Source organism: Heliangelus exortis, chromosome 5 (assembly GCF_036169615.1).
Source record: "Heliangelus exortis chromosome 5, bHelExo1.hap1, whole genome shotgun sequence".
Taxonomy (NCBI): Eukaryota; Metazoa; Chordata; class Aves; order Apodiformes; family Trochilidae; genus Heliangelus; species Heliangelus exortis.
The window spans coordinates 9608877-9632276 of NC_092426.1; the positions used below are offsets into that span (position 1 = coordinate 9608877).

The 23400-nt window shown below is 38.8% G+C and overlaps 1 protein-coding gene across 8 annotated transcripts in view; it reads right to left on the reverse strand.

The window, feature by feature from the left end:
* ASPG (asparaginase) overlaps positions 1 to 23400 on the reverse strand; it is a 49667-nt gene that overhangs the window by 7026 nt on the left and 19241 nt on the right. For 3 of the 8 annotated variants that reach the window (XM_071745438.1, XM_071745437.1, XM_071745436.1), the window contains exons 7-13: positions 20493 to 20605; positions 18474 to 18659; positions 15439 to 15552; positions 12526 to 12645; positions 11320 to 11415; positions 10251 to 10414; positions 4646 to 4732 (exon numbers count right to left, since the gene is read on the reverse strand). In XM_071745438.1, the coding sequence (XP_071601539.1) occupies positions 4646 to 4732; positions 10251 to 10414; positions 11320 to 11415; positions 12526 to 12645; positions 15439 to 15552; positions 18474 to 18659; positions 20493 to 20605 (880 nt within the window). Of the gene's footprint in view, positions 1 to 1342; positions 1814 to 4645; positions 4733 to 9795; positions 9957 to 10250; positions 10415 to 11319; positions 11416 to 12525; positions 12646 to 15438; positions 15553 to 18473; positions 18660 to 20492; positions 20606 to 23400 lie in introns of those variants that run through there. The other 5 variants (XM_071745441.1, XM_071745439.1, XR_011726205.1 and 2 more) reach the window with 4 other exon arrangements.

Genomic DNA, 23400 nt, shown 5'->3' on the forward strand with positions numbered 1-23400 from the left:
ACACAAGAATTATCTTCATTTACAAAGACAAGCCTCGTGCCACTGACACTGGAAGATCCCAAAATTAAGGAACAAACAAACAAACAGCCTACCTAGCCTAGAGAGTTACAAACACCTCTAACAGTGGACTGGAAAGCACACCATTTGCTGAACAGAATCACATCTTTCAGCCATGTGCAAAGTCAAAATCGCTTTGGGCGAAGACCAGTACATTTAGAAATATTACCCACACACCCAGGACAATTCAGCTGGTAATACTATAAGCAAAGAACAAGGACTGCTGCCCTTACTTGAAAATTAACTGCCTAATAGCACCTGTTCAGAAAGAGCAATTTAACCCACATTGCCAGAGGTCAATGCTGTGAAGTGATCTCCTTCTGTGACCTTAGAGCAATCCAAATACACAGAAGTATCTTCAATTTTGCAGCAGCCATTTACTGATCAAGTGAGAAATATATTCTGTGGGGACTGTGACCCAGAGAATAAAAAGTGACATAGCTTGTAAGATACCACTTTAAACAGAAGAAACCTACTAGTCACTCAATTATAATCAACACCACCACAAAACATTTTCCCCAATTCCAAATCTCTGTAGTCAAACCAAACACACCTGTATTTCCCTTTACACACTATAAGTGTACTTCATATAGTGAAATTTATACACTGGACTTCTCAACAAGCACTATAAGGGAACCTTTGCTCTGCATTTTTCTCAGAGATATTTATGCCAGCAATGCCAGCTACAAATGCACCCTCTAAGCACCAAGTTCATTTTTATGTCATGAAATGGAATAAAAATAACTTCAATATAAACTTATCACAACATTTAAAATCTGCTTTGTTGACAAAGAACTACTGAATTGGATTGTACTAAACTCGGACTAATACTATTCACAGCAGATAAGCCCAGGTATGCTGCCTATCAACACTCTTGCATTTAGAAAAAATTATTATGTACCCATTTCACAGTCTCGGCATAACTAATGTAGCCATAATCATGGCAGAGCTAAGATACAATGAACAGTGATAATGCAATTATACACTATGATTTTGTGCCTCCTGTCACACTGCTATCAAGCAAACTCAGCACCAGGAGCTGCTGTTCAAGGGGTGTCCTGCCAACATACCAGGAGTGCAGCTGCTTGGATCTCAGAGGGTTTAGAAGGAAAAGAGCCAATGCAGTTCTAGATCTGGGAAGTAAAAAATACAGTGAAGTGACACTTTAGGGTTCTGTCCTGCCTTCTCAGGCACTAGGATTTCATCTTTCGAAGGGACACAAAGCTCTGCTTTTTCAGTGATTCTCCTTTTTAAAGCAATCAGGAAAGACATTTTTTTTTTAATCATCACCCTGATAGAAGAAAAAATATCTTTCCCCCCCATTTTATTTTTTTTTAGATGAAAATCCTCAAAAAGTGAGTTAAAAGTCCAGCACAAGGCATGGTTTATTCTATCCTTCATACATTTGGGAGTACTGCTCTTAGCTAAGCATCTCCAAGTCTTTTAGCTAAGACAGGCTATTTTGAAAGATAACAATCATTAGATTCCTGGTCCTAATTCCTGCAGAGGCATATTTATCTTTCCTTCCCCAGTGTGATGTCCCATGTCCCAAGTTTATGTTAAATTGAAGAGGCCTTTTATTCTCAAAGCTGCTGATTTTGAAAGGCTGCATCCTTGTATATTACATCATATAATTTCATGAAATCTAAGAATATGAAAGAGAAAGTGAGAAAGCTGGTTTGGCTTTTTGCCTCTATTTAATTTCATGAAGTACAGACTTGGTCAGAGTATCTCAATTATATGCAGGCTGTTTTCCCTGAAAAAAAAAAAAAAAGCAACAGTTTACCAACTCCAAAACAATATTACTGCAATATGAGAAGAGATTCTGATATTTTTAACAGATTACTAACACTGAGATCTCTTTCTCAGTTCAAGACAAAACCAGACACCAAACATCAACAAAGTGACTACAATTCAGACTAGCACCTCTCACTGAAATAAAAGAAACCAGCAAGAGGAACAATGGAAGGTTTAATAACTAGATCATCTTGACTGTACCTATGTGCATCTCCGCTTCCTACACAAGATTTCGTAATGATACTGTCCAGTTGCCAGTTCTATCCAGCTGTCAGTTCTGGCTGGGACTCCTTTCCCACTCAACATCAGAAATGCCAAAAAAAAAAACCAGTCAGTTTTATTTTATCTCCAGAATCTTCCAACTGAACTACTCTATTATTATCTAAAATCATAAGTCTAAGCAGAAGGAAGCTGAGGAGACACTATTAGAACAGAGAAATCACTGTTCATGTTCTTTTATGGGAGCAAATTTGTTTGAGGATGGGTAAGTAAGGGGGAAACATAACTAGAGCTTAACAGAAAGCAAGCAGCTTACTCCTTCTAAACCCCAATTAGTTGATGTATTGCCTTGATGAGAACTTCAAGCTGGTAAAAATTGCAGCTGAAGGCACATTAAAGGATAGAAGAGATGTAGGAAAAGAGTTCAAAGTAGACAGAATGAAGAAATTATAAATAGCTTGTTCTATAAGCAGCTTGACCATGAAAATGATGACTGCCATGAAGGTGCCAGTGTTTGCAAAGAGAAAGCTTAAAGGGAGGAGGTAAGAGGCAGGCAGAGATGTGAGCCCAAGCATGCTGAAAAATGAGTGTATTGGTCAGGTCACCTGAGGACACTCCAGAAGAGGTATCAGAGACATATTGACAGAACAACCAACCAGCACCTCAGATTTAACAAGATTTAGGTCACTGAATAACACTCTGTGGAAGAAGTCCACTTCAGTGGAAAAGACTATACCAGGCCCTCTAGAACAGCAAGAGGGGAGAAAGTCCTTCAGCTCTGTAGGAACTATGTAATAATATTCCAAGGGTTGGACCAGATGATCCTTGAGGTCCCTCCCAGCCTGCCATGCTGTGACATTCTATTAAGAGCCACCATTCACAAACAGCACCATCTCAAAGCCTGAGCCCTGCCCTAGGCTGGCTGTGCTCCTGGTAAGTGCCATGATGTCCATCAGTGGGCAGCAGCCATGGCTGCTATTCCAAGCTGCCATCTGGGAGAGCACCGAGGTTCTGGCTTCTGACCCACATGGAGGTGGGAACAGCCTCTTCTCCTCTCACCCCAGGTACTCCACTCCACACCGAGTCCTCATTAAGCCTCTGCACACACATCCTCTCCCACACTCAATATGGAAGATACACATTGTTTTTATACTAAACTTCCTACCACCCCTGCAAGTTTCATAATATCTTTAAAAGTTTATTATCAAAATATCAGCTTTGAACACCGGGGGACTGGGCAACGCAGATGGCAGGGTGTACAATCCTCCTTAAAATGCTGCAACAAACTGCACCAGAACCACTCTTTTTTTGTTTGTTTGTTTGTTTGTTTAAAGGACCCTTGTTCTCTTCTTTTTTGCTTTGTTTTCTTTTTGACATGCTGCTCCCAGATCAGGAAGCCAAACTGGTTCTGCATATGGCACCAGGGCTAAGCAAGGAGCCAATTATTTACAGAGGAACAACATCCCCTGAGCCACTCCTCTTGCCTTCTTGGCAGATGGAAATTCTGCAGACCAAAGGTTTACTCTGTCTTATCACTTCTAATGCCCTGGGAAGTGCATTTTAACTTCCTGGTAAAACTCTTTTATATGAAAGTCTCCTCTGAGCATGCTAGGACCATGGAAACACTCCAGCCAGCATTTTTTGGTTCCAGAATTGCTCAAAAGACGGAGTCCAGTCTCTATAAAGACCACACATAAGATCTACCTTGACCCTATAGTTTTGTAGACAATATGCAGAACCAGCTGGTTCCTGTTAAGTCTCATGGTTTCCTGCCAAGTTCTGATATAAACACCAGTTCTCAGAGATTTTTATTTTTTTTTTATGAGAAGAGAAGAAGAAGAAAGGAAGCAAACACTAAGTAATTTCAGGAATTGCACAAAAACTTTATGATTTTCAGAGTAATTCGTAATTCAAGACCAGTACTGGAAAAAACTAAAATCAAGCATCTATTTCTTTTCATAATATATATCCATATCATTAAATCACCTTATATATTAAAAGCAACTGTACAGAAAACCAGCTTAAACAGAGGTTTATGTCCTCTAAAGGTTAAATATAGAGATAGTGAGTAGTTGTTCAAAAGTTCTGGGGTTAAACCTATTTGTCTACTTGATTAAGTCTTTAAGAATAATTATATATGATTGGTAGAGTAGAAGCCATTCCAATATAAGTGAAAAGTGGATTTTAAGAAAATAAAAATGATGCACTATATGCAGCTTTATTATCAAATAGAGATGCTCTTCAATCACACCTTGCACAGCCCCCTCCTCACCCTTCCTCCATCCGAAATGAAAAAAATGGGGCCTATTTCCTTCCAGTTCACTTATTCCCACAACAGTTTCTACTTTGGAGCCCTGTTGAATTAATGATGTTCTGAAAGGGCTGATTCTTAATTTCCTCACTTGACTTGTTTCCTCATTATTAGTCTTGCACAGAAAAAGCCACATCATGTTTCAGGTACCCAACTGTTTCTTGGATGTTGCCTCAGACCATTCTCCATCCTGAGTGTCTTCTGAAAAACCATTCCCCTCCATGCCAATTTGAGGGCCATCTCACCTTCTATCACATTTACCTGCAGAGTATTGTTCCAGTGTTCTCCAAGTCGTGACTTGAAAGATGCGCTCCCGTTTCTCGTAACAAATTAATCACTTGTATGTGCCTTTATGAAAGGAATAGAAGAAAGAGAGAAAATGTCTGGACTGATAAGTTTTTTTCTCCTGAATCCAGTATTGCTCATATGCCCAAGTAGTCTGAAAAATTTTATATGATATTCACCACCATCACAGAAACAATGAATCTTCTCCAAGGTGACAGATGTAGTAAAAAGATCTGCCCTGCCTATCAAAAAGTAATTTACATACTAAGATCATGGAAGTATTAAGTTCAGCTCTGAAAATGAAACATGCATCATCCCTTTCTCTTCAAAGACCTTTTTGTCCTTTACCTTAATACTAGCTTACTTCTTGGATGAGAAGTTAGTTTACAGTTATCCATATTAAGCCTATGTAAGCTTGTATGTTTCATACCAGATCTTTATTAATTAAAGTATTGTACAGATGCTCTAGGAATCATTATGCTTTTCTGAACACAGGTTATTTAACCTATCAGAGAGATTTTTTTAAATTGCACTTTGTTTTAATTGACAGTCAATAAAAAATTAAAATACTTCTTTGTTTCATGGCAAAGCATTGCTGGAACAGCACATGCTCAGATTTGTTCAGTTATCTAAGGTATTTCCTCAGGTGCGTCCCTTACAACATGGCTAGACATCCACAAGCATCTCCTTGAGCCAGTAAGTAATAGGACAACTTCTTGTTTTTCAGTCTGTGGAGAAGAGTGAATTCTACATGTATGAAATTTTAGTCTTAAGCAGAACAGTAATTACCTGAAAAGAAATCTCAGCTAAATAGATTAAAGCAGAACACGTCTGTTCACTCAAGTTCAGGGTACAGAACTGAACATGGGGAGTGTCTGCATCCTCTCCAGCGACTGCCCTGGAGTATTCCTCATTTCTCACCTTACACTTGAAATCACAGCATGAAACTAGAGCTTTTTAAAATAAAAGCTATGCAATGGGGCTGCACTAAAAAATAAAACATGGCAAAACATGTAAAGTTGTGTAGTATCTTCCCTCAGTGTGCTCCTGTATGAAGCACATAAAGTCTGTACCTCTGGATTCCAGTGAAGAGCCAGGCTTTTCTTTCTCCTATTATCATTTTTTACTCCTCACTAGTGACAAGATACCCTCCAGAATGCACATCATGTCCCACCTACACCACACAGACATTACTACACTGCGTGTGACTCTGTAAGTCTTCGATCTGGGGACATTTACCCCATTAATGTGTTTAATACCACAAATTTACATGAGGAAAAAAAATTGGTTTGTAATAAATAAATAGAAATATTTAAGCATTGAAACTAACAGTATTTGCAATAAATGCTTACACCAAAACATTTCTAAATAGAAGCACAATGTTCCAGTGACTGGGAATAGCTCAAAATCATGTTTCTTGATATGGCGGGAAGAGGAGGACATGTTGTACACCACTGCCTGTTAATAGAGGAGGGTAAGGGAGAGGAAGAACAGGAACAAACAGTAATGGGCAACTTAGAATTTAAACTTTGTATCGTAACTGTGAAAAGCAGATCCAACCAAGAAAGCAAACGGACCACTTCTTACATTCCCATCACTCAACATGAAAACTATGTGGGAGGTAAGTTGCACTACAGCTTGTTCCTACTCGCACCCAAATGGTATCTACGTTCTGCAGAAACTTAAGACTACCCAGAGTACCACTTCTGTTGTCCTGTACCTACCATGAGAGTGTTATTCATATTTCAAGAGCCTGGCTGTGAATTTTCTGATACTGTAATGTCTTAGGGACATGAGAGGTATTTTTTTCTTTAGAGGCTGTTTCTTTAAGAGCTGCTCACCTGTGGCTTTACAAAAGCCTCACAGGGGTCACAGTTCAGCTGACCTGAGGTGCAGCTGATGTCATGAGCCATGAACTTCTTGAGAATGGTTCAAATGTGATCCCTTTTCTAAGGTAACAGAACAAAACCAAAAGCACAGCAACTGCTGGCCAGTGGAAGTTCAAGGCATGGAGGGAAGGCCAACATCACCAGGTTAGCCTGAGGTGCACACCTGCTTACCCAGCCTGGCCCCATCTGATAAGCAAAACCATGAGGCGCTACTGTCATCTGTGAACTGCTCCTGACTCTCCCTTTTGTAAGTGAGCTCTGTTACCAAACTGTGGCTCTTCGTCAAACACAGCCAATGGAAACAATGCTAATTCTTCTATATTACTCAATTTAGCCTTTTGATGGTGCTGCTGTCATTCATTGTCTTTCTGATGGAAAAAAACCAACAAAACAAAAAGTGCTTCTAGTACCCCCCCACCTCACTGCTAGATCCCATTACCAATAACACTGAAGATAAAAGCCCCAATGTATACTAATATTTTAATGGATCAGCAGGAAAATAAATGTTTTGGTGTGATCCTTAATATTCACTATGAGTGAAGTTTAACATGTGTGTGAAGATAAAGACATGTGAACGTTGACCAGTTTGTGAGTGCTCAGGATTCACAGAAATTAAGGTGCTGTATGGTACGGATCATCTTAGGCCATGACTTGGCAGACACTTATTAAAAGTGAATCAACTTCAAAAGAGATGAATCACACATGTGAAATTAACACACATGTAAGAGTTTGCAGGATTGGGGCCTTAGGGTGCACACCTTCTACCAACTCTCTTTAAAGAAATGCAGGTGTAATGTATATCCAAACTTGACTGGCTTCATTCTTTTTAATGCTTGCTACCCTAGCAACTGGAATGGTTATGGCAGGATCATCTTAGTTTCACTTGTTCGGTTTTCTGTATGGGATCAGTGGGAATTTTATGCTCAAAAACAAGGACAGGCTTCAGAGCACTTCTGGAGTCAGTCGTGGTTAGATTTTCACTCTGCCTTAGATTTCCTGAAGTAATGTAAATGTAACCTTGCAAAATAGCAAGTATTTAAATTCATGTTTACGTGGGAGGTAATTTTACTGCCTCTAATCTGATGTTCTCACAGCACTGTATGAGCAACTCCCCTTTTTCAACCTTTTACTACTGCTCAACAAGTAAATGGAAGTGCTTTTACTACATAAAATATACACAACTTTTATTCAAGACATTTTCCTGCTTAGAGAATTTCTGTTATTAAAAAATATTATTCTATTGTTTTGAAAATGAATTATCCCTTGAGGGTACTCTATGAAATTAAAGGAATGCTACTAATTTTGATATGTCAAGCAACTGGCCTAAATTAACAGTGGTCTGTTTAGCTACGTGCATAAAGTGAATGAGACTACATGCAACTTGCAGAGTTACAAATTAAAAAGAAGAAATGCAGTAGTTTATTTTATATCTGGGGACTCCAGATTTTACCATCTAAAGAAGGAACGAAAGTCACTTAAAGTAAAAAAAAAATTGACTGTTGTTGATATATATCAAGTTGCTAGTCTAGCAGCTAACAGCTCTATGTTAAGAAGGTTTTAAGAAGGAACAAAACTCCCGATTGTCTTTACAAATTATTAAATGGAAAAGAGAAGTCATTCATCATTATATATGTTTGAATGCTAGGTTAAGGGCAAGCCACTAAGAAATGTGACATAAACAACTGGAAGAAAGCTATTTTTAAGATGAGTAGACACTGTACTGCAGTTAAATATATATTAAACAAATATTAATTTTCAGAAAATGGGATTAAGCTGATGCATTATTCAGTGAAATTGAGAAAGTGACAATATTAAACAGTTTAAAGCATTGACTGCTCATTAAAAACAGTTTCCCCCTCCCCTCTCTGCCACTTTGTACACTGCATTAGGATAATCCCTTCACTTTCAGCACACAACTGTTTTATAAATAGAATTTAAATATTTCTGTAGCAGAAATCTTTTTGGTGAGTGTCTAATTATGCCCAAATACAGCTGTCTGATCTTTACCATTTTCCTTCCTATCCTTATCCATGTGAAATGCAGTGTGAGTACGCAGCAGATCATAAAAACACATTTATGAGGCTGGTTCTAAGTCTACTCTTCCTCTCATTCCAACAGCAGAAACAAAAAGAGAAACTGAAAATGGTTATGGTGCAGTTCAGTTTTACAGTTCCCTATATCAAAATGGGTGTGCAGTTTTAAAGAGCTTAAGAGTCATAGTAGGAGTCTAATATAGGAGTGGCAATGCTAAGGAATCCAAACAACAAGCTCATGTGAAATTCCTCAGGCGGTAGATGGGTGCGGTACAAAAAGTAGGTGCCTGATTTGCAGGAACATCTAATGGTATCTAATGCTTTACCATTTTCTCACATTGGACCAGAGCCACCTCTATTCAACTACGAGGTTATTTGTTTGATTTGCTGTTGGGCTTGTTTTTGCTTTAAGACTTGAAGGGTTTGCCACTGAAGGGCTTATATATTCATGAGATAAAGGAGTAACTACAGAGCCATAGGGGACCATGCAGTAGGTATGGCAATAGCACAGTGGCCACACAGGACTCTGAGTCTGAAGTGTCTGAAGTTATCAAACCCTGTTGAGCTTTCTACATCTGGCCTTTGAGACAAAAAAAACCCAACCCTCCAAGTTATTCCTACCACCAGTGCAAAACCAGGATTGTCACACATCCCAGAGAGATAACTCCAGCCTCACAGACCAGGTGAACTTGTCAACAACAAAAAAAAGCTGTAAGAATATTTGGGGAGAGACATCCATGAAGATTATGATAATTCTATCAACCTAAGCTCCTTTACAGGAAAATGCTTCTCTCCTGCCATCATACAGACTGAATGCAAGATAAAAAGCTGAAAGTGGATCAAAGGGAACAAGATTAGGGCATGCAGCTTCTAACACGTTAGGAGACCAATGGCTCTGTGAATCCCCAGGCTATATAAACTGTTTTAAAATTAAATTTTTATATCAGATAACCTTTATATTCTGTGCTATGGCCATTCCTTAGGACTATACAGGACGGAAAAGACCAGTAAATTGCATGTCCATGACTACCATTCAAGAACTGCTGACATCCAGAACAACAGGAAGAGGAAATCCACAAAGCAGGCAGAGCCACGCAGCCATACCATATGAGTGGGTGGAAGGGAAAAATCAAAAAACCAGTCACCCAGCAAGAGACTCAGGAAAGCACTAGTGGAAGGGAAAGATTAAAACATGCCAACCTACCGGTATATTTTGTGCCAATTGAAACAGTCTGGTCTTGATGAGAAAGGGGAGGGCAGAAAGAAAACAGACAGCCCTCGGTCCTGCACTCTCACTTCTGACAGTCGAAGGGAGTGATCGGTTTGGCTGTTTTATAAGGAAGCCTCATAACAAAGAGTGGAATCCTGAAATTATGGACAAAGTCTTGGCGGGAAGGCAGCAAAAAGTTACCTTATGCTAAAATTTTGCATGCATACCAAGTTCTTTGCTTTCATTTCATATTATCGTAAAAAAAAAATCTTTTAATTTAGGCTAGTCACATCCATTGAGATGAAACTGGTTGGTGTTATTTAAAGTGCTATCATTTACATATGATTGCTGAGACAAAGTGAGACTGAAATACAGGGACTGACTTTAAATCCAAAATGATAGAAGGTTTATAAACTTTACGTAGAGTGCTGTATAAATTATTTTGTTACCTGAACTTGATTGCATTCATCAGCGGAGTAGATCCGTATCTGTCTCGAGCATAAATAGTTGCACCAGATGTCAACAAATACTCAACTAATGGTAAATGCCCTTCAGAGGCTGCAATATGAAGTGGAGTTCGGCCATCGTAGTCTCCACAGCTCAAGTTTCCACCCTACAAAAGGACAGATCCTTCATATGCTAAAAAATATAATGGCTGCACATTTAAGTTGTTGATACAACAGTAGATGCATACACAATATATTAATTCAGCCATCCAAAGGTTAAGCTGTCAATGTCAAACTTACCTCACATCTATCTTGCAGCATTGTTTTTGCACCAATAAAGATATTTCTTCCACCTTCTGCATGTTCCCCCTTTCACCTGTATACTCATTATGGCCCCTTCAGATATGCTGTTAATTGCAGTACACCATACAGCAGCTTTGTGCCTATATTCTGCTAATTTATTTTTCTTTCTCAATTAATTGTTACTTTCAGGATATATTTATCCTTTCTGGAGGACTTTACCAAAGTCTCAAGAGTAGGGTAAACCAAGGCAAAGAAGAAAAAAAAAAAAAAAAAAAAGAGGTGATAAAAAGAAATGCCTTTTTCTTTTTCCAGGTATAACCCAACCTAGAGCTATGGGAAGAGCCAAGAATCCTGAATTAGCAGTGTGTTTTGCTTAAGTATGATTTTCAGGTTCTCTTTTTTTTTTTTTTAAATCATGATGGATTTAAATCCAAAAGCTGGATACTTATGAATATGCATAAAGAAAGTTAAGTGAAAGAAAGCAACACAAACCATTTTAAAGTGTTCCAAGGCAGGAGATAAGAACTTGCATTTTAATCTACCTGTATTTTCACAGTTCAAAAGAAAATGTAAACAGCTGAGAAACAGGGGAAAGAACACACCAGTTTTGAAAGGCAAAGATTGAGGAGCCTAGAAACCAAATGCATTCATGAAATCACTTTGATTCTAACACTTAGGTAGTTGCTTCCCTGTGAGCATTCCTTCCTCCTATCACTTATGGCTCTGTTTAAAAATTCGTGTTTTGTACAAACTGTAAATTTTACATTACCATTTCTGCTATGGCTCTCAGCGCGTCTATGTCACCCAGTTTAGCTGCAGCACAAGCCAAAGGTGGAATTAATGCATCTCTGACAGCTTCTAGCTCCTGAGAAACAAATAAAATTAAGCATTTAACATCAGCCTTGCTTCTAGTAAGACTGATGTCCAACTCATTAAAACACTGCCCTTTCTTTCTTTCATGTAAAGCTTCCAAATTAGTTATTTGACTATTTAAAAATTTAGTTCTTGGAAGGAAAGCAGTCTCATGTTTATTTTACATTTTGTCTGCCTCACATCCATGAAGATTTATATTCCTCCCTGGCAAGACTACAATTACGTGATATCTATATATACCTTTTAAGGTACATGCACTAATTACCATCCCTGTACAGCTGCAGTTACACATCAGTATAGTAAGTGGAACAGCATTGGTAGGAATTGGAAAATACCATACAGTCCAGTCTCCTGAAGACTGGATCTTCACTCATGTGATTCCTCAGGTATTTGTGTAACCTGTACTTCCAAAGCTCCACTGACAAGTAGAGCCCCCGGGCCCTCTAAATATTCTCATATTTCTCATGCTTCCTAAAGAAGAACCATATATTCAGTATTCATTAGCTAGTAAAAATCCCATCTTCCCTGAAACAAAGCCAAGAGAAAAGCAAAATCTTGTCTCTTACAACCAATACTGTATGTTCTGCTTTTCCAGTTTGGAGGAACTACTATTAAACACCACAAATTACACTTATGTAATGCTTCCTCTAGTATCAGCCTTCTCTGACTGCATGTACAATTAAGCTGCTTTACCCATTATTATTTGGATTACTCTAAACTGTCAATACATTTGACCACAAAAACACAAAGCACTTTTTCATATCATTGATACCCTGAATTACAGCAACCGTCTGAGGTTTGTTATTGCAACCAGCCAGCCAAGTAAATAAACTCAAGATGGAGCTACAAAGAGGAAAAAAAAATGTTAATATGTTTTTAATTAAAAACATTTTAATGTTATGCTTGTCATTGTGTCCTTTCTCCCTAACCCAACTGGCTAGCTGGAACACTCAGTACTAAAAAAACAGTTAAAAAAAAAAAAAAGCTCCAGTATTCCATTTTTTTTTTAGCATCTCTGTTCACCTCTAAGTTAGGTTCATTTAACTGAGTTTTCAAGTTTACAGCTTTACATGAGTTTGCTTTTAAATATTGAAGTATATACCTCTTTGCTGCTGATACTTAGAGATTTGGCAATCACTTGAATAAACTTGCTATCTCTCAGAGAAATCTTGGCTCCTGTGGGTACAACAGTCATTTCTCCTCTTAGATTCTCGCTCAGCATCTGAAAAGCAAGCAATCAAATCCTTTGTTAGCAAAGGAAAAATATGGCAGTAGCCTAATAAAAAAACTTAGGATCAAGTAAAAAAATTGTTTGGAGGAATTATGGAAACTAACTGAATGCAGACAAAAGATTAAAGAAATACTGTCCCATGAAGATTGCAAGTTTAAAAAGACAAAGAGGGGGAAAAAAAGGGACAGCCAAATAAAACTTTCTTCCAAAGCAAAGAAACCAGAATAAGCACATAACAAAACATCACAATTTTTAGAGTATGCAGACAAAAGCTCCCTAGTGGGGTAGCTGCAGCCTACTTAAGAATACAGATAATAAGTAATTAGCATAGTGAGGCTGAAGACCAGAATATTCTAAAATGTTGCTTTTTACAACCATTCCCAAACCTCAATACTCCTACACACCCTGTGTATGTAGCCCAGTGCTGCCTGTGGATGGTCATGTAATTCAATGGGTTTTCAAATAGCTCGATCAGGATAGATTTTGTTAAAATTTGGCCATAGAGATAGCTTTGGATGAAGAGGGTCTACAGTAGTAGAAGTCATTTGATATTAAAGCAGGCATGTAACAGTTTGCAGAATAGGTCAACCCAATATAACCAGGGAAAAAAAGGATCAGCCAGTTCATGTGTAGAATGTGGTTGAATATGGCAATAAAGAAAATAGTCCAAAATGCAGATTCTAGGAAATCTGCAGCATGGTGAGAGAAACCAGTCATTATAAAAAACAACTGGTTTCCTCAATTCTGACAATTTTACATACTGGCACTCTTTCACGAGAGGTTGCTGATGCAGCTATAAAGCACGTAGTTATTCCAATTAGAATTTTAAAAAGCAGGATTGTGAAAGTTTGCAAGAAACAGATGTGATGTTGGAAAGATGAATGCCCCAGGTTTACTTATGTCTAGGCATGCCCTTTATTAAAAAAAAAAACAAAACTCTAAGCGCTGACAGCACTGTAGCTGTCTGCTGGAAGAGTCCCATATCCGTATAACTCAGAGGATACCAAATGCTCTGGCACACTTTTAGAGTTTGACAGGTTGAGATCATTGCTTTGCACTGGTAACCTTAGCAATAGGCACCTGTGCTGAACGCACCCAGTGCAAAGCCCTGCGTGCCTTGCTCAGTCCTACCAGCTCTGCAGCCATTTCCATGTGTCTGGGGGCACATTCCTTGCTTCTTCGTGTTGAAAGAGAATCCTAAAATAACCACGCCAGCTTCAGGAGAGCTTCCGTCTCTTGGGAGACTATTGTTTGGTGATATGTTTAGCTGGAGATATTGCCACACATATTTCCAGCCTTTCTTCTCCTCCTGGTCTCTACCACTCATTCCTGCCCAGGCAGTGCAGCATGCTGCTCCCTAAGCTGTGCCAACACAACTGTTTGCGGGGCTGTACAAAGAGTCAAATGGGGAAACCAATCCTGCTTAACTCAAAGAAACTGCAAAAATTCTTTTGTTTTTCAAACCGCATAAAGGACGTCCCAGGACCACCACATAAAAACTGTGCAGCACATCCCAAAGGACAGCATATGAATATGCAGGAGTACCTTGAGCCAGTGGTACCTAAAATGTCCTATAACAAGGTCCTCACCTGAGCAAGTCAGCTATCTTACCTCAGCAAATTGGATCTCAAATTAAGTTTTAACTCGCATACCTAGGCAAGAAGCCAGCTGGGAGAGTTTCTCCTGTCCCAGGTCAAATAATCCTCTGTGCAAGAAGCTTTAAAGCCTTCATTAAAGAAACAGACTAGTCCATGTATGTTCCAGGGTCAGTGAGTGTACCAAAGGAGCATCAGTGAATAGCCTGGGTTTCTAAAGTGCATAGACACAAACATGCAGTGCCACTATTCTTCACAGAATTCTGTTGCCTTTCAGGCATGTTCTTGCACAGAGTATGTTCCTCATTGAAGGAACATCTGAACAAAAAATAGCTTCTCCTCAAATTTTTCAGAGCCAAGATTTAACAAACAACTGAAAGCTCAGAGTCTGAAGCTGTTTTTAAGCATGGTAAGTGGTACTTCCAGCCACCTCACTTATGATCACAGGTATACAAATCTGTTTGTCTCAACAGCTACTACCACTTGGAAGATACTGAGCATGAAGTAACCATAAAATTTGTTTTAATTTTAATAAACCCCCCCCCCCATCATAAGATAGATGTGCATGTAGTGCTTAAGTCTAGAGAGTGACTCATCATGATGTCATCTCCCAAAGTGTCATGGTTATGATTTCACTGCACACAAGCACAGAAGCACATGCATTCTGGCAGACTGCTGCTCTCCTATCTAATTCAGAGCTGTATGATCCTTGTATAAAGGAACACGATATATAACTACCTAAGCTGAGTTTAAAAAAAGCCCTGATTAAGCCCAAATGAACAGTAAGAATGTTGTTAAAGGGCTTATGATTTTAAAATCAGTTACAATTGGTCCTTAGAATAATCCTCTATTTTTTGTGTATTTATGAAGTGTACCTCCTCTAACAGAAACAAAATCTAACACTCTCATGAGTAATGCTGTAAAGTAAGAGGCTGTAGGCAATATTTACTTTCGGAAATAGATTTGTGTGAATGAAATCATTTGTGTGAATTAAATGCTTACCACACTAAGATCGATGACAAGATCTTTGCTGATTTCTACAGGGTTGGGATTTTGTCTCCCATATAAATTTCCACGTATGGGTTTTCACTACAGAAATGTCCAAGTCAGACAAGGAATTCAGCTAAACAGAAATGTGCACAGTAGATGAGAAAGTTGAAGCCTTTCAAGGTCACACTGAAGCATTTACCTGCCTTTTCTCCTCCCAGGTAAGCTCACTCTTGCTGAGTGTATATGACAGTTTAGCTAGGGCTGCCTCTGGTGTCATATCACCTCCAGGAATTACACCAACATCAGCAAGAGTCTGAATGAAAAAAAAAAAAAAATTCCAATTAGCACAGCATTCAGAAATACATGTGTGAACAGAAAATGCACATGAATGATGAGCAGCTACACAGAATACAGTATGCACTGTGCCTCCACTCCCCTGCTTCTCCTACTGCTACTGTAATTTTTGTCCTTTTAGTTATCAAATACCAAGCAAATACTAGAGCCAGCTGAATAAAGATGAGTTTTACTTTAAATTCCTTTTCATGCAATAACATTGAAGAATTCACCCAAATGATTGCCACGGTCACTTACTTTGCTAAAAGGGAAAGGTTACAGGTCTGTATCAGCTATCTGCAGAGTTGTCAGATTCCCTTTATTGAAAAGCTGCAGTTACTCTGTTTTAACCCAGTGGCATTTTGAACATTGCCAAGTAGGCTGTTCTCATACAGACATATTTACCATTCTTTTATGGGGCATAGCTTTGGATGAATTCCAGCAGTACAATGTGCTCACAGCAGGAGTGTTTTCAGAGCCTTTCAGACTGCACCAGCAGTGTGTGATTTAGAACATACAACTAAACTGTGTAATTTACGCAGTTCTGGCAAGAGCAACTGAAAAAGATGAACTTTTAAACTTCTTTACGGTAGTTTAAAAAAAACCTAAACAAAAACTACCTGAACCAAAGAATAAAAGTAGAAAGATCTTTGCTACCCTCAGCAAGCTCCATAAGTGTACAGTGAGCAAGAGAGCCAAGACAGAAGAGACTTCAGATCCCTTGTCTCTAGATTGTACTCAGGCTTCTCTAAACCTCAGATCATCATCTCTGCCATAATGTGATGGCTCACAGTACAGCATCTTTCAGTAGGTTCTCTGCACTTCACTCTACTTTTAAGTATCTTGTATATAAACTTCAGCTTTGAAATGTGTGCCTTAACTAATATTTTTAGCAAGATACAGAGCCTTAATCAGCTCATTCACCACTTCCAGAAGCCCAAGACTAACATTTTTAAAAGCCCCATGGGAAAATATACACAGAGAAGGTGAGAAATACCTTCTGTACTGCAGAGCTAGCCAAGTAACAGTTATGGCTTTTTCAGCAGTTTTGAGAAAAAGGAGAAGGAAGGGATTTCCCAGCTTCCTTCCTACACCTTAAGTACTCTCAATTACAAGTTTCTACTGTGCAGATGGATCAGAGGCGAGACATTCAATTAATTAAAACAAACACTTCAAGAGAAACCAGGGCCTCAGCTGACCCACCTGGCTAGCTTGAGTTAAAAATGTCCTGGCCATATGCAAAGACCTGTGAGAGCTTTTACTTAAAGAAAAATCAAAGTAAACTTTCCAGCATTCAATAATAATACTTCTTCCATCAAGGAGCATTTTATGAAAAGGAAAAGGCAATGGAAGAATAAGCATGAAGTAACTTTGTAGGATATAGGTCCCTCAGTGTTCTCCCCAAAAGATGCCAAGAGAACATGGAAGCTTCCACCAATGGATACTGCATGTATCCATTGGTGGAAGATAATATATGTATATGCTCCACATAAAAAGGGGAAGCCAGCCTTACCATGGTTCAGTAAGACCTGAGCAGAATCTTTCAATTCAGCAGATCAGCAGTCTGGATCAGCAGAGTGCCAAAGGCCATTTTAGAGATGTCAGAGCATAAGAATAGGGTTTTTCTTCCTTCCATACATATTAAGAGTTCACCTCAAGCTGAAGATCACATAAAACCTAAGCTTCATTTTCATGTTGCTTTTCTAATATGTTTGGTGTCTTTTATTGACTTAACTACTTTCTCCCTTCCATGTGAATTGCTTGGCCTAATCCCCATATTCTTATCATATTTGGTAGAGAATGGGATCTTCACAAAAGTTAATGCTTTTCAAAACATCTCCATTAATTTATGCAGCTTTTTTACCCAAATGACACCCCTTTTCAGAAAATACTGAGTTTGAACACTGAAGAGGTAGAAAGAATCTCTTACAATCTTTTCTTTTGCCTCAAAACCAACTGTGTTCCTGAAGCAAATATAATCTAAAGCCATGTCTAAAACAATGTTACAGGAGGCAGGTTTCAGCACCAGACTACATTATTTAGGTTTGTCCTATAGTCACTGAAGAGGCTGGCACTGCCAGATGGGTGGTTGCTCCCAACAAAGCCAGGTGTTTAAAACAGGGGGATGAGTCACCTTCTGTCAGTGTTTGGTGGCTATTTAATGGCAGGCCTTTTATAAAGTCCAGTTAAACCACCTTCCTTCACAGCACCATGTGCAACACATACTCTTCTATGGCTTTGAGCTCTTATTAGTCCACTCATGTCATGTCTTAATACATGATTAAGAAACTCACTATAAAATGCCCTGAATATTAACAGTATCTCCACTAAGTCAGCTTTAAGCTGGCTTTCGTGGGTTTCCATTCTGCAAGACAGACATTCTTTACATACTGTTCTCCAATCTCTTTCTGAGTTCAGTTGTACTTCCCATCATATGAAAAACAGGGATTTGGAATATTGCTTGGATTTGCAGGCTTTCTTGAGGTTCTTACATTGTAGCTAAGTAAGTGCTGGCCTATCATATACTTGTTTATTTCATCATCTGACCCCTAAGCTAGCTCCTAGTACAGTGGAATCCTGTTGGGAAAGATAACTACCAACATAATGCAAGGTATGCTGGAAAGAACAAGCAATCACTAATTTGGCTTCTGAACTGACTGTTCCTGGCTGTTTCAGTTCAGTTACTCCTCCAGACTAGAAGTAACAGGATCTTGTTTGCAGCTCTTAAATGCTTCCAGTTTAAGATTTTTCAGATAGTTTTTTTTGTATGCAAGATATTTAGAGTTTAGTAAATCTGGTTTTATACACTGGGACTACTAGAAGCATATAACCCAGTTGTAGCAGTAGAATTTTTTTTTTCCACAGCATTTCCACAGTCTGAAATCATTGCACAACCCTTACCTGCCCTGTTGCATAGACTGTTTTAACAGAGCCTCGTAAGCACTGGGTACAGTTTAGAATCACTACTTTTCGTTCAGTTGCTTTCTTCAGTTCTTTCAGCAAGTCCTCTCTGTTGTTTGGGGCATTGCCACTTCCATAAGTTTCAAGTACAATGCCCTCAATTGGAGGCTGAAGAAACGCTTTTACCTGTTTAAAAACAAGACAGGGTAATGCCAAAGGTGTTTTAAAGTCACATCAAGATTTTCACATATGGCACAGAGTTTTTAAAGATGGTCTGTTTCTGTTGTAGTCCTACCAGCTCTCATGCCTCACAGTCTTCTCATGTCCCTCTGTGCCCCCCATTTTCTATAACTGGGACTGTAGAATAAGCTTTTTAAAAAATTAGAATTTCACTCTTTAGCTTCCTTTAAAATTCCTAGAAAGGTATTTTAAAATTAAGTACTTTCTACAGTCATGACCTCAGTGTGACAAAGGATGCTATTGTTCAAGTGCCATTAACAGCCTATACTGTTGCACCATTATTGCAGAATAAAATGCTAGATTTACACTTGTGAAATAAATGCAAAATTGAGTTTAAAATCCCAACCCCTGCCCAGATTTGTTATTTTAGCAAAGAGTTTTGTTAACTAATGTCTGCCTAACTCAGAGAGACGGAGTCTCACATTTCAGAAAAGACCATTCTAATGAAGCCTGAAGTTTATTTAACTCAAGGCAGAAAAAAACAAAAAGGAGGCTCTAGTTCATTCTTGGCTACGTGTTACTGAGGTAGCTACCATGGCCTAGCAAAGGATGCCTAGAAAAGTCCTCCTCCTAGAAAGACATGTTTTAAACAACCTAGAGGGTTCCTTGCTCATCACATGTGCTAAATGCAATACTTTGTAAGCCCCCATGAGGCTAACTGTGCAGCTGGAGTTTTATTGCAAATATACCACCCCTCTGCTTTTCCATCTGTTCATATTCACCTAGAAAGAATGGTAATGTAATTGAGGAGTGCTGCATTAACTACTGGATTCAATTTAAGATGGCAACAGCCACAAAAGACCTGTCAATTTAATGGAACTAGTATTGGACAAAAATTAGAAGACAAATCTACCTAAAACTGCAGTTCTGAAAAAAAAAATTCTAAAGGCAAAACCCACTCATTTCTCATTTTCAGCAACAAAATCCCACTTCTAATTTTCAGCTCTGTACGAGTGTAAAGGGTCATGCTAATCATAAATGTGAGATAAAATTAACCTTAAAAAATAAGCATGAGTTGTAGAAATACACTCCACCCACCATATTGTGTATTCTCTAACAAGATGTCTATCACTATGCCTCATTATGCAGCTAGAGAGCATTTATATGGTCACTATAGCCTCCATTTGTTTAAAAAAGAACACTTGACCTATTTAAGTTTCAGAGCCAAGGTTGTTTAGACAAAAGACATCACAGAATTGTAAGAATAATCAAATGGTTTGGGTTGGAAGGGACCTTAAAGATCACTCAGTTCCAACTCCCCTGCATGGGAAGGGACATCTCCCACTAGACCAGGTTGTTCAAAGCCCCATCCAACCTGGCCTTGAATACTTCCAAGGATGATGCATCCAGAACTTCCCTGGGCATCCTGTCCCAGTGTTTCACTGTTCTCACAGTGAAGACTTTCTTCCCTAGCCACTACCCCTTGTCCTATCATTACATTTCCTCGTAAAAAGTCCCTTCCCAGCTTTCCTGTAGGACCCCTTCAGGCACTGGAAGGCCACTGTAAGGTCTCCTGGAGCCTTCTCTTCTCCAGGCTGAATAACCCCCACTCTCTCAGCCTGTCTTCATAACTGAAAAACTTTTATCAGTATTTTATGGCATATCAAAACAGTCTTTGAATGTTCTGATAGTCCAAAAAACAGTAAGTAAGACAAATCCTTTCTGTTTCCTCCAAAACCCCAACCACTGCTACAGCAATGAAGCTTCCTTACTTCAGCTCACTTAAAAAGTATTCGAGCACCACTCCCCCCACTTCCCAAATGAAGTGGTGATGCTTACAGCAGCAGCAGTGATTCCAGGGAAGATTCGCAGAAGCCCAACATTCCTGTTCATATTGGTGTGAACTCGAAATTTCTTTTTGGTATTGGCTCTCCATACTGTTTCCCAGTTTACTGTTAAAGAAAAAAGGCTTGTTCAATTTAATATTAAGTCATAGCATTAAGTACAACTGCACCACTTTCAAGATTGTCTTTAAAACTGTTTCTTATGTAGGGAATTCATGAAAGACAACATATTTTTGAAAAGAAGAAATAAAGGGCCATTTAAGACAGCAGCTATAGAAGCTGATCTAACACACCTTATTTATTAGGTAGCATAAAATATGTCTTCAAGACCAATTCCGGGTCAGAGTCCACTGTGTTATATTTTAGCATTATTTCCAAAATAGTCAAGATTCCAAGATAGACCAAAATTTCTCCAAAATTTCTCCAAAAATTTTCTACAAAAAAAATTTTCTACAAAAATTTCTCCAAAATTTCTACATCTGTGCTCCTGAAGAAGATACTTAACATATGTACATCAATTTAATAGCATCTTATAGCAAAGACTTCCAAAATGGGTATTTTAGTTCAGTGCTCATCAGTGAGCAAGATGATCTATCAGACACAAATCTCTATTCCTTTACTACAAACTCTTCAAACTAAGTTTGATAGCTGTGAAAACATCTGAGACCTGATGGGTTCACAACGCTGAACATGCTCTCTTAGTGCCAACTCTCTGAGTTCAGAGTGCTCAAAAAGCCTCAGCCAGACCTTCATCTTCCCAGACATAGATGACAAATGCAGTTACTGTTGCTGCTAATCACCTCCAGAGTTTATTAAGTAGTTACTAACGATTAAATAAAATAGCAAGGATTCAATTAACTCTGATTATACATTTAGAGCCAGAAGCCAGCTGTTCAACTAATAGTTTGTTTGTGTTGCATTATTAGAAACCAAGTCATCCATTATTGATTTCAAAATTTTACTACTTCGGTGTATGAGCACAGCATTGGTAGTGCTGAAAGCTCCTACAAGGCAGTGGAAGAGGTTTAACAAGCAACAGCTTACACCTCAAAGTGTCATTCAATCAGAGCTTCAGAGCAGACCATGCTGTAAAGTTACCTGTCGCCCTATTGTGATTTAAGCTTTTTAGATTTTGGAGAATCTCTTCAACAGCATGACAGATAAAATATCTGCATGCATAATACTAACTTGCTTTCAGACATGTGGGGAGTTACTCACACCAATTACTGTTGCAATCTCTTGCAATCATCAGACAGCCATTTGCAAGAAAATTCAGAGTACATTTAGAAGCTTCCACTGAAGTCTGCTCTAATGCCCCACCACCCACTAAAAACTACAAAATCCATTAAGGTGGGACAGAAAACAGCAGTCATCTAGAAGGCTTTATGACCATTCCCTTCCTGTTGTGCTGCCCTGCCAACAGATAAAGCCTTTTGTGTATTCTTTCTAAAATAATACTGGAAGATGTTTAGAAAGTCACAAGCTGTTGGCTTGGCATCATCTTTGTCCAACCAGCTGCACCTCAGCACATGGATTCCTAGTGCTCCGGGAACAGGAGAACAGAAATACAGACTGTCTTCTCAGTTTCTTTGTGCTGAATTGGCCAGCATGGCTATGAAACCTGGCTGGATTTATTAGTTAGCCAAATAGGTCTCAAAGGCCTCCATGAGCCTTCCAGAGTGAGTGAGAGACCTGCAGGAGATACATGGGTGAATGCAGAAAGCTGTGTATTTGTTTTGCTTGAGTTTCATAGGTCTGGCTAACCACGTGTACTCCTGAGCACTGCACTTTAAGAAGCAGCAGTGTTTAGCAATATGTCCAATCCTTTCAACCTTCTAACCCACAAGTTAATTCTTTAAAAGCAGGCTCCTCTGTAAGAAGGGATGGCAATAAAACTGCATCAGAGGTTTCTTTCTTTTATCCTCCATGAACTAGGATTCCCTGCCAAAACTTCACAAATGCATCCCTGCTAAGTTTGGCAACTATTAGCATCCCTAGTGTCTGCAATGAAGTTGAAGAATGAACTGAGGAAACCTGCCCTGGCACAGATTACTCAGATATTACTGAAAGTAGAAGACCAAGAAGAGAGATCAGAGGGTAGGTTCCAGAAGTCAGACCTATACCAGGCCTGTACCTGTACTCTTGGAGTACACTCTACCAAATAATGTATCATCTTCAAGATAAATGTAATGTATGCATAGTACAGCGATGTGATTTCAAACTATATTAAAAAAAAAGAACTAAAGACTGCTCCCAAGTTAACATTCTCTTGGTCATGAACCTCATCAGACTGCATAATGTGCTCTGACAGACTCCACAGATGTCAGTTTTCCATTAGACAAACAAGTCTAAAAGGCAGAACAAAAGGCAAGTGTGATGCAAGAGCCAAAGACAAACAAATGTACATAAAAGCCTGACTTCATCTCAGATTTATTCAGAACTACTGTGAGGCAGAGCACCATGCAGGGGAAAAAGAGTTTAGAACACCTTTGCATCTTCCCTCTCAAAGACTGCACCCACAAAAAGGAAGAATATTTATGTTGCATAGCTAAGCTCAAGCATCTTCACTGCACTGAATAAACCAGCTGTCTTGTAGCCTACCACGCTATAATCTTGTAGTCATACCACACTATAATCTTTTTATCCAATTAAAAAAAAAATCAAGAAACAGTATTAGGAATCACAGTTCTTGAGTGAGAAACTCATATACAAGCAGGTGAAGTACAGAAAACTGTATGGATGTCTCAGTGATCATAATAGTTTTTATCCTATGGATAAGAGGGACTAATTAGGGATATCCAATTCTGGCACAACATGAGAAAACAGTAACCTGTTCTGACTTGGGTGGTCTGTGCTTGTGAAGAGTTGAACTGATAGAGTGTACTGCATTATGTAAATATGGA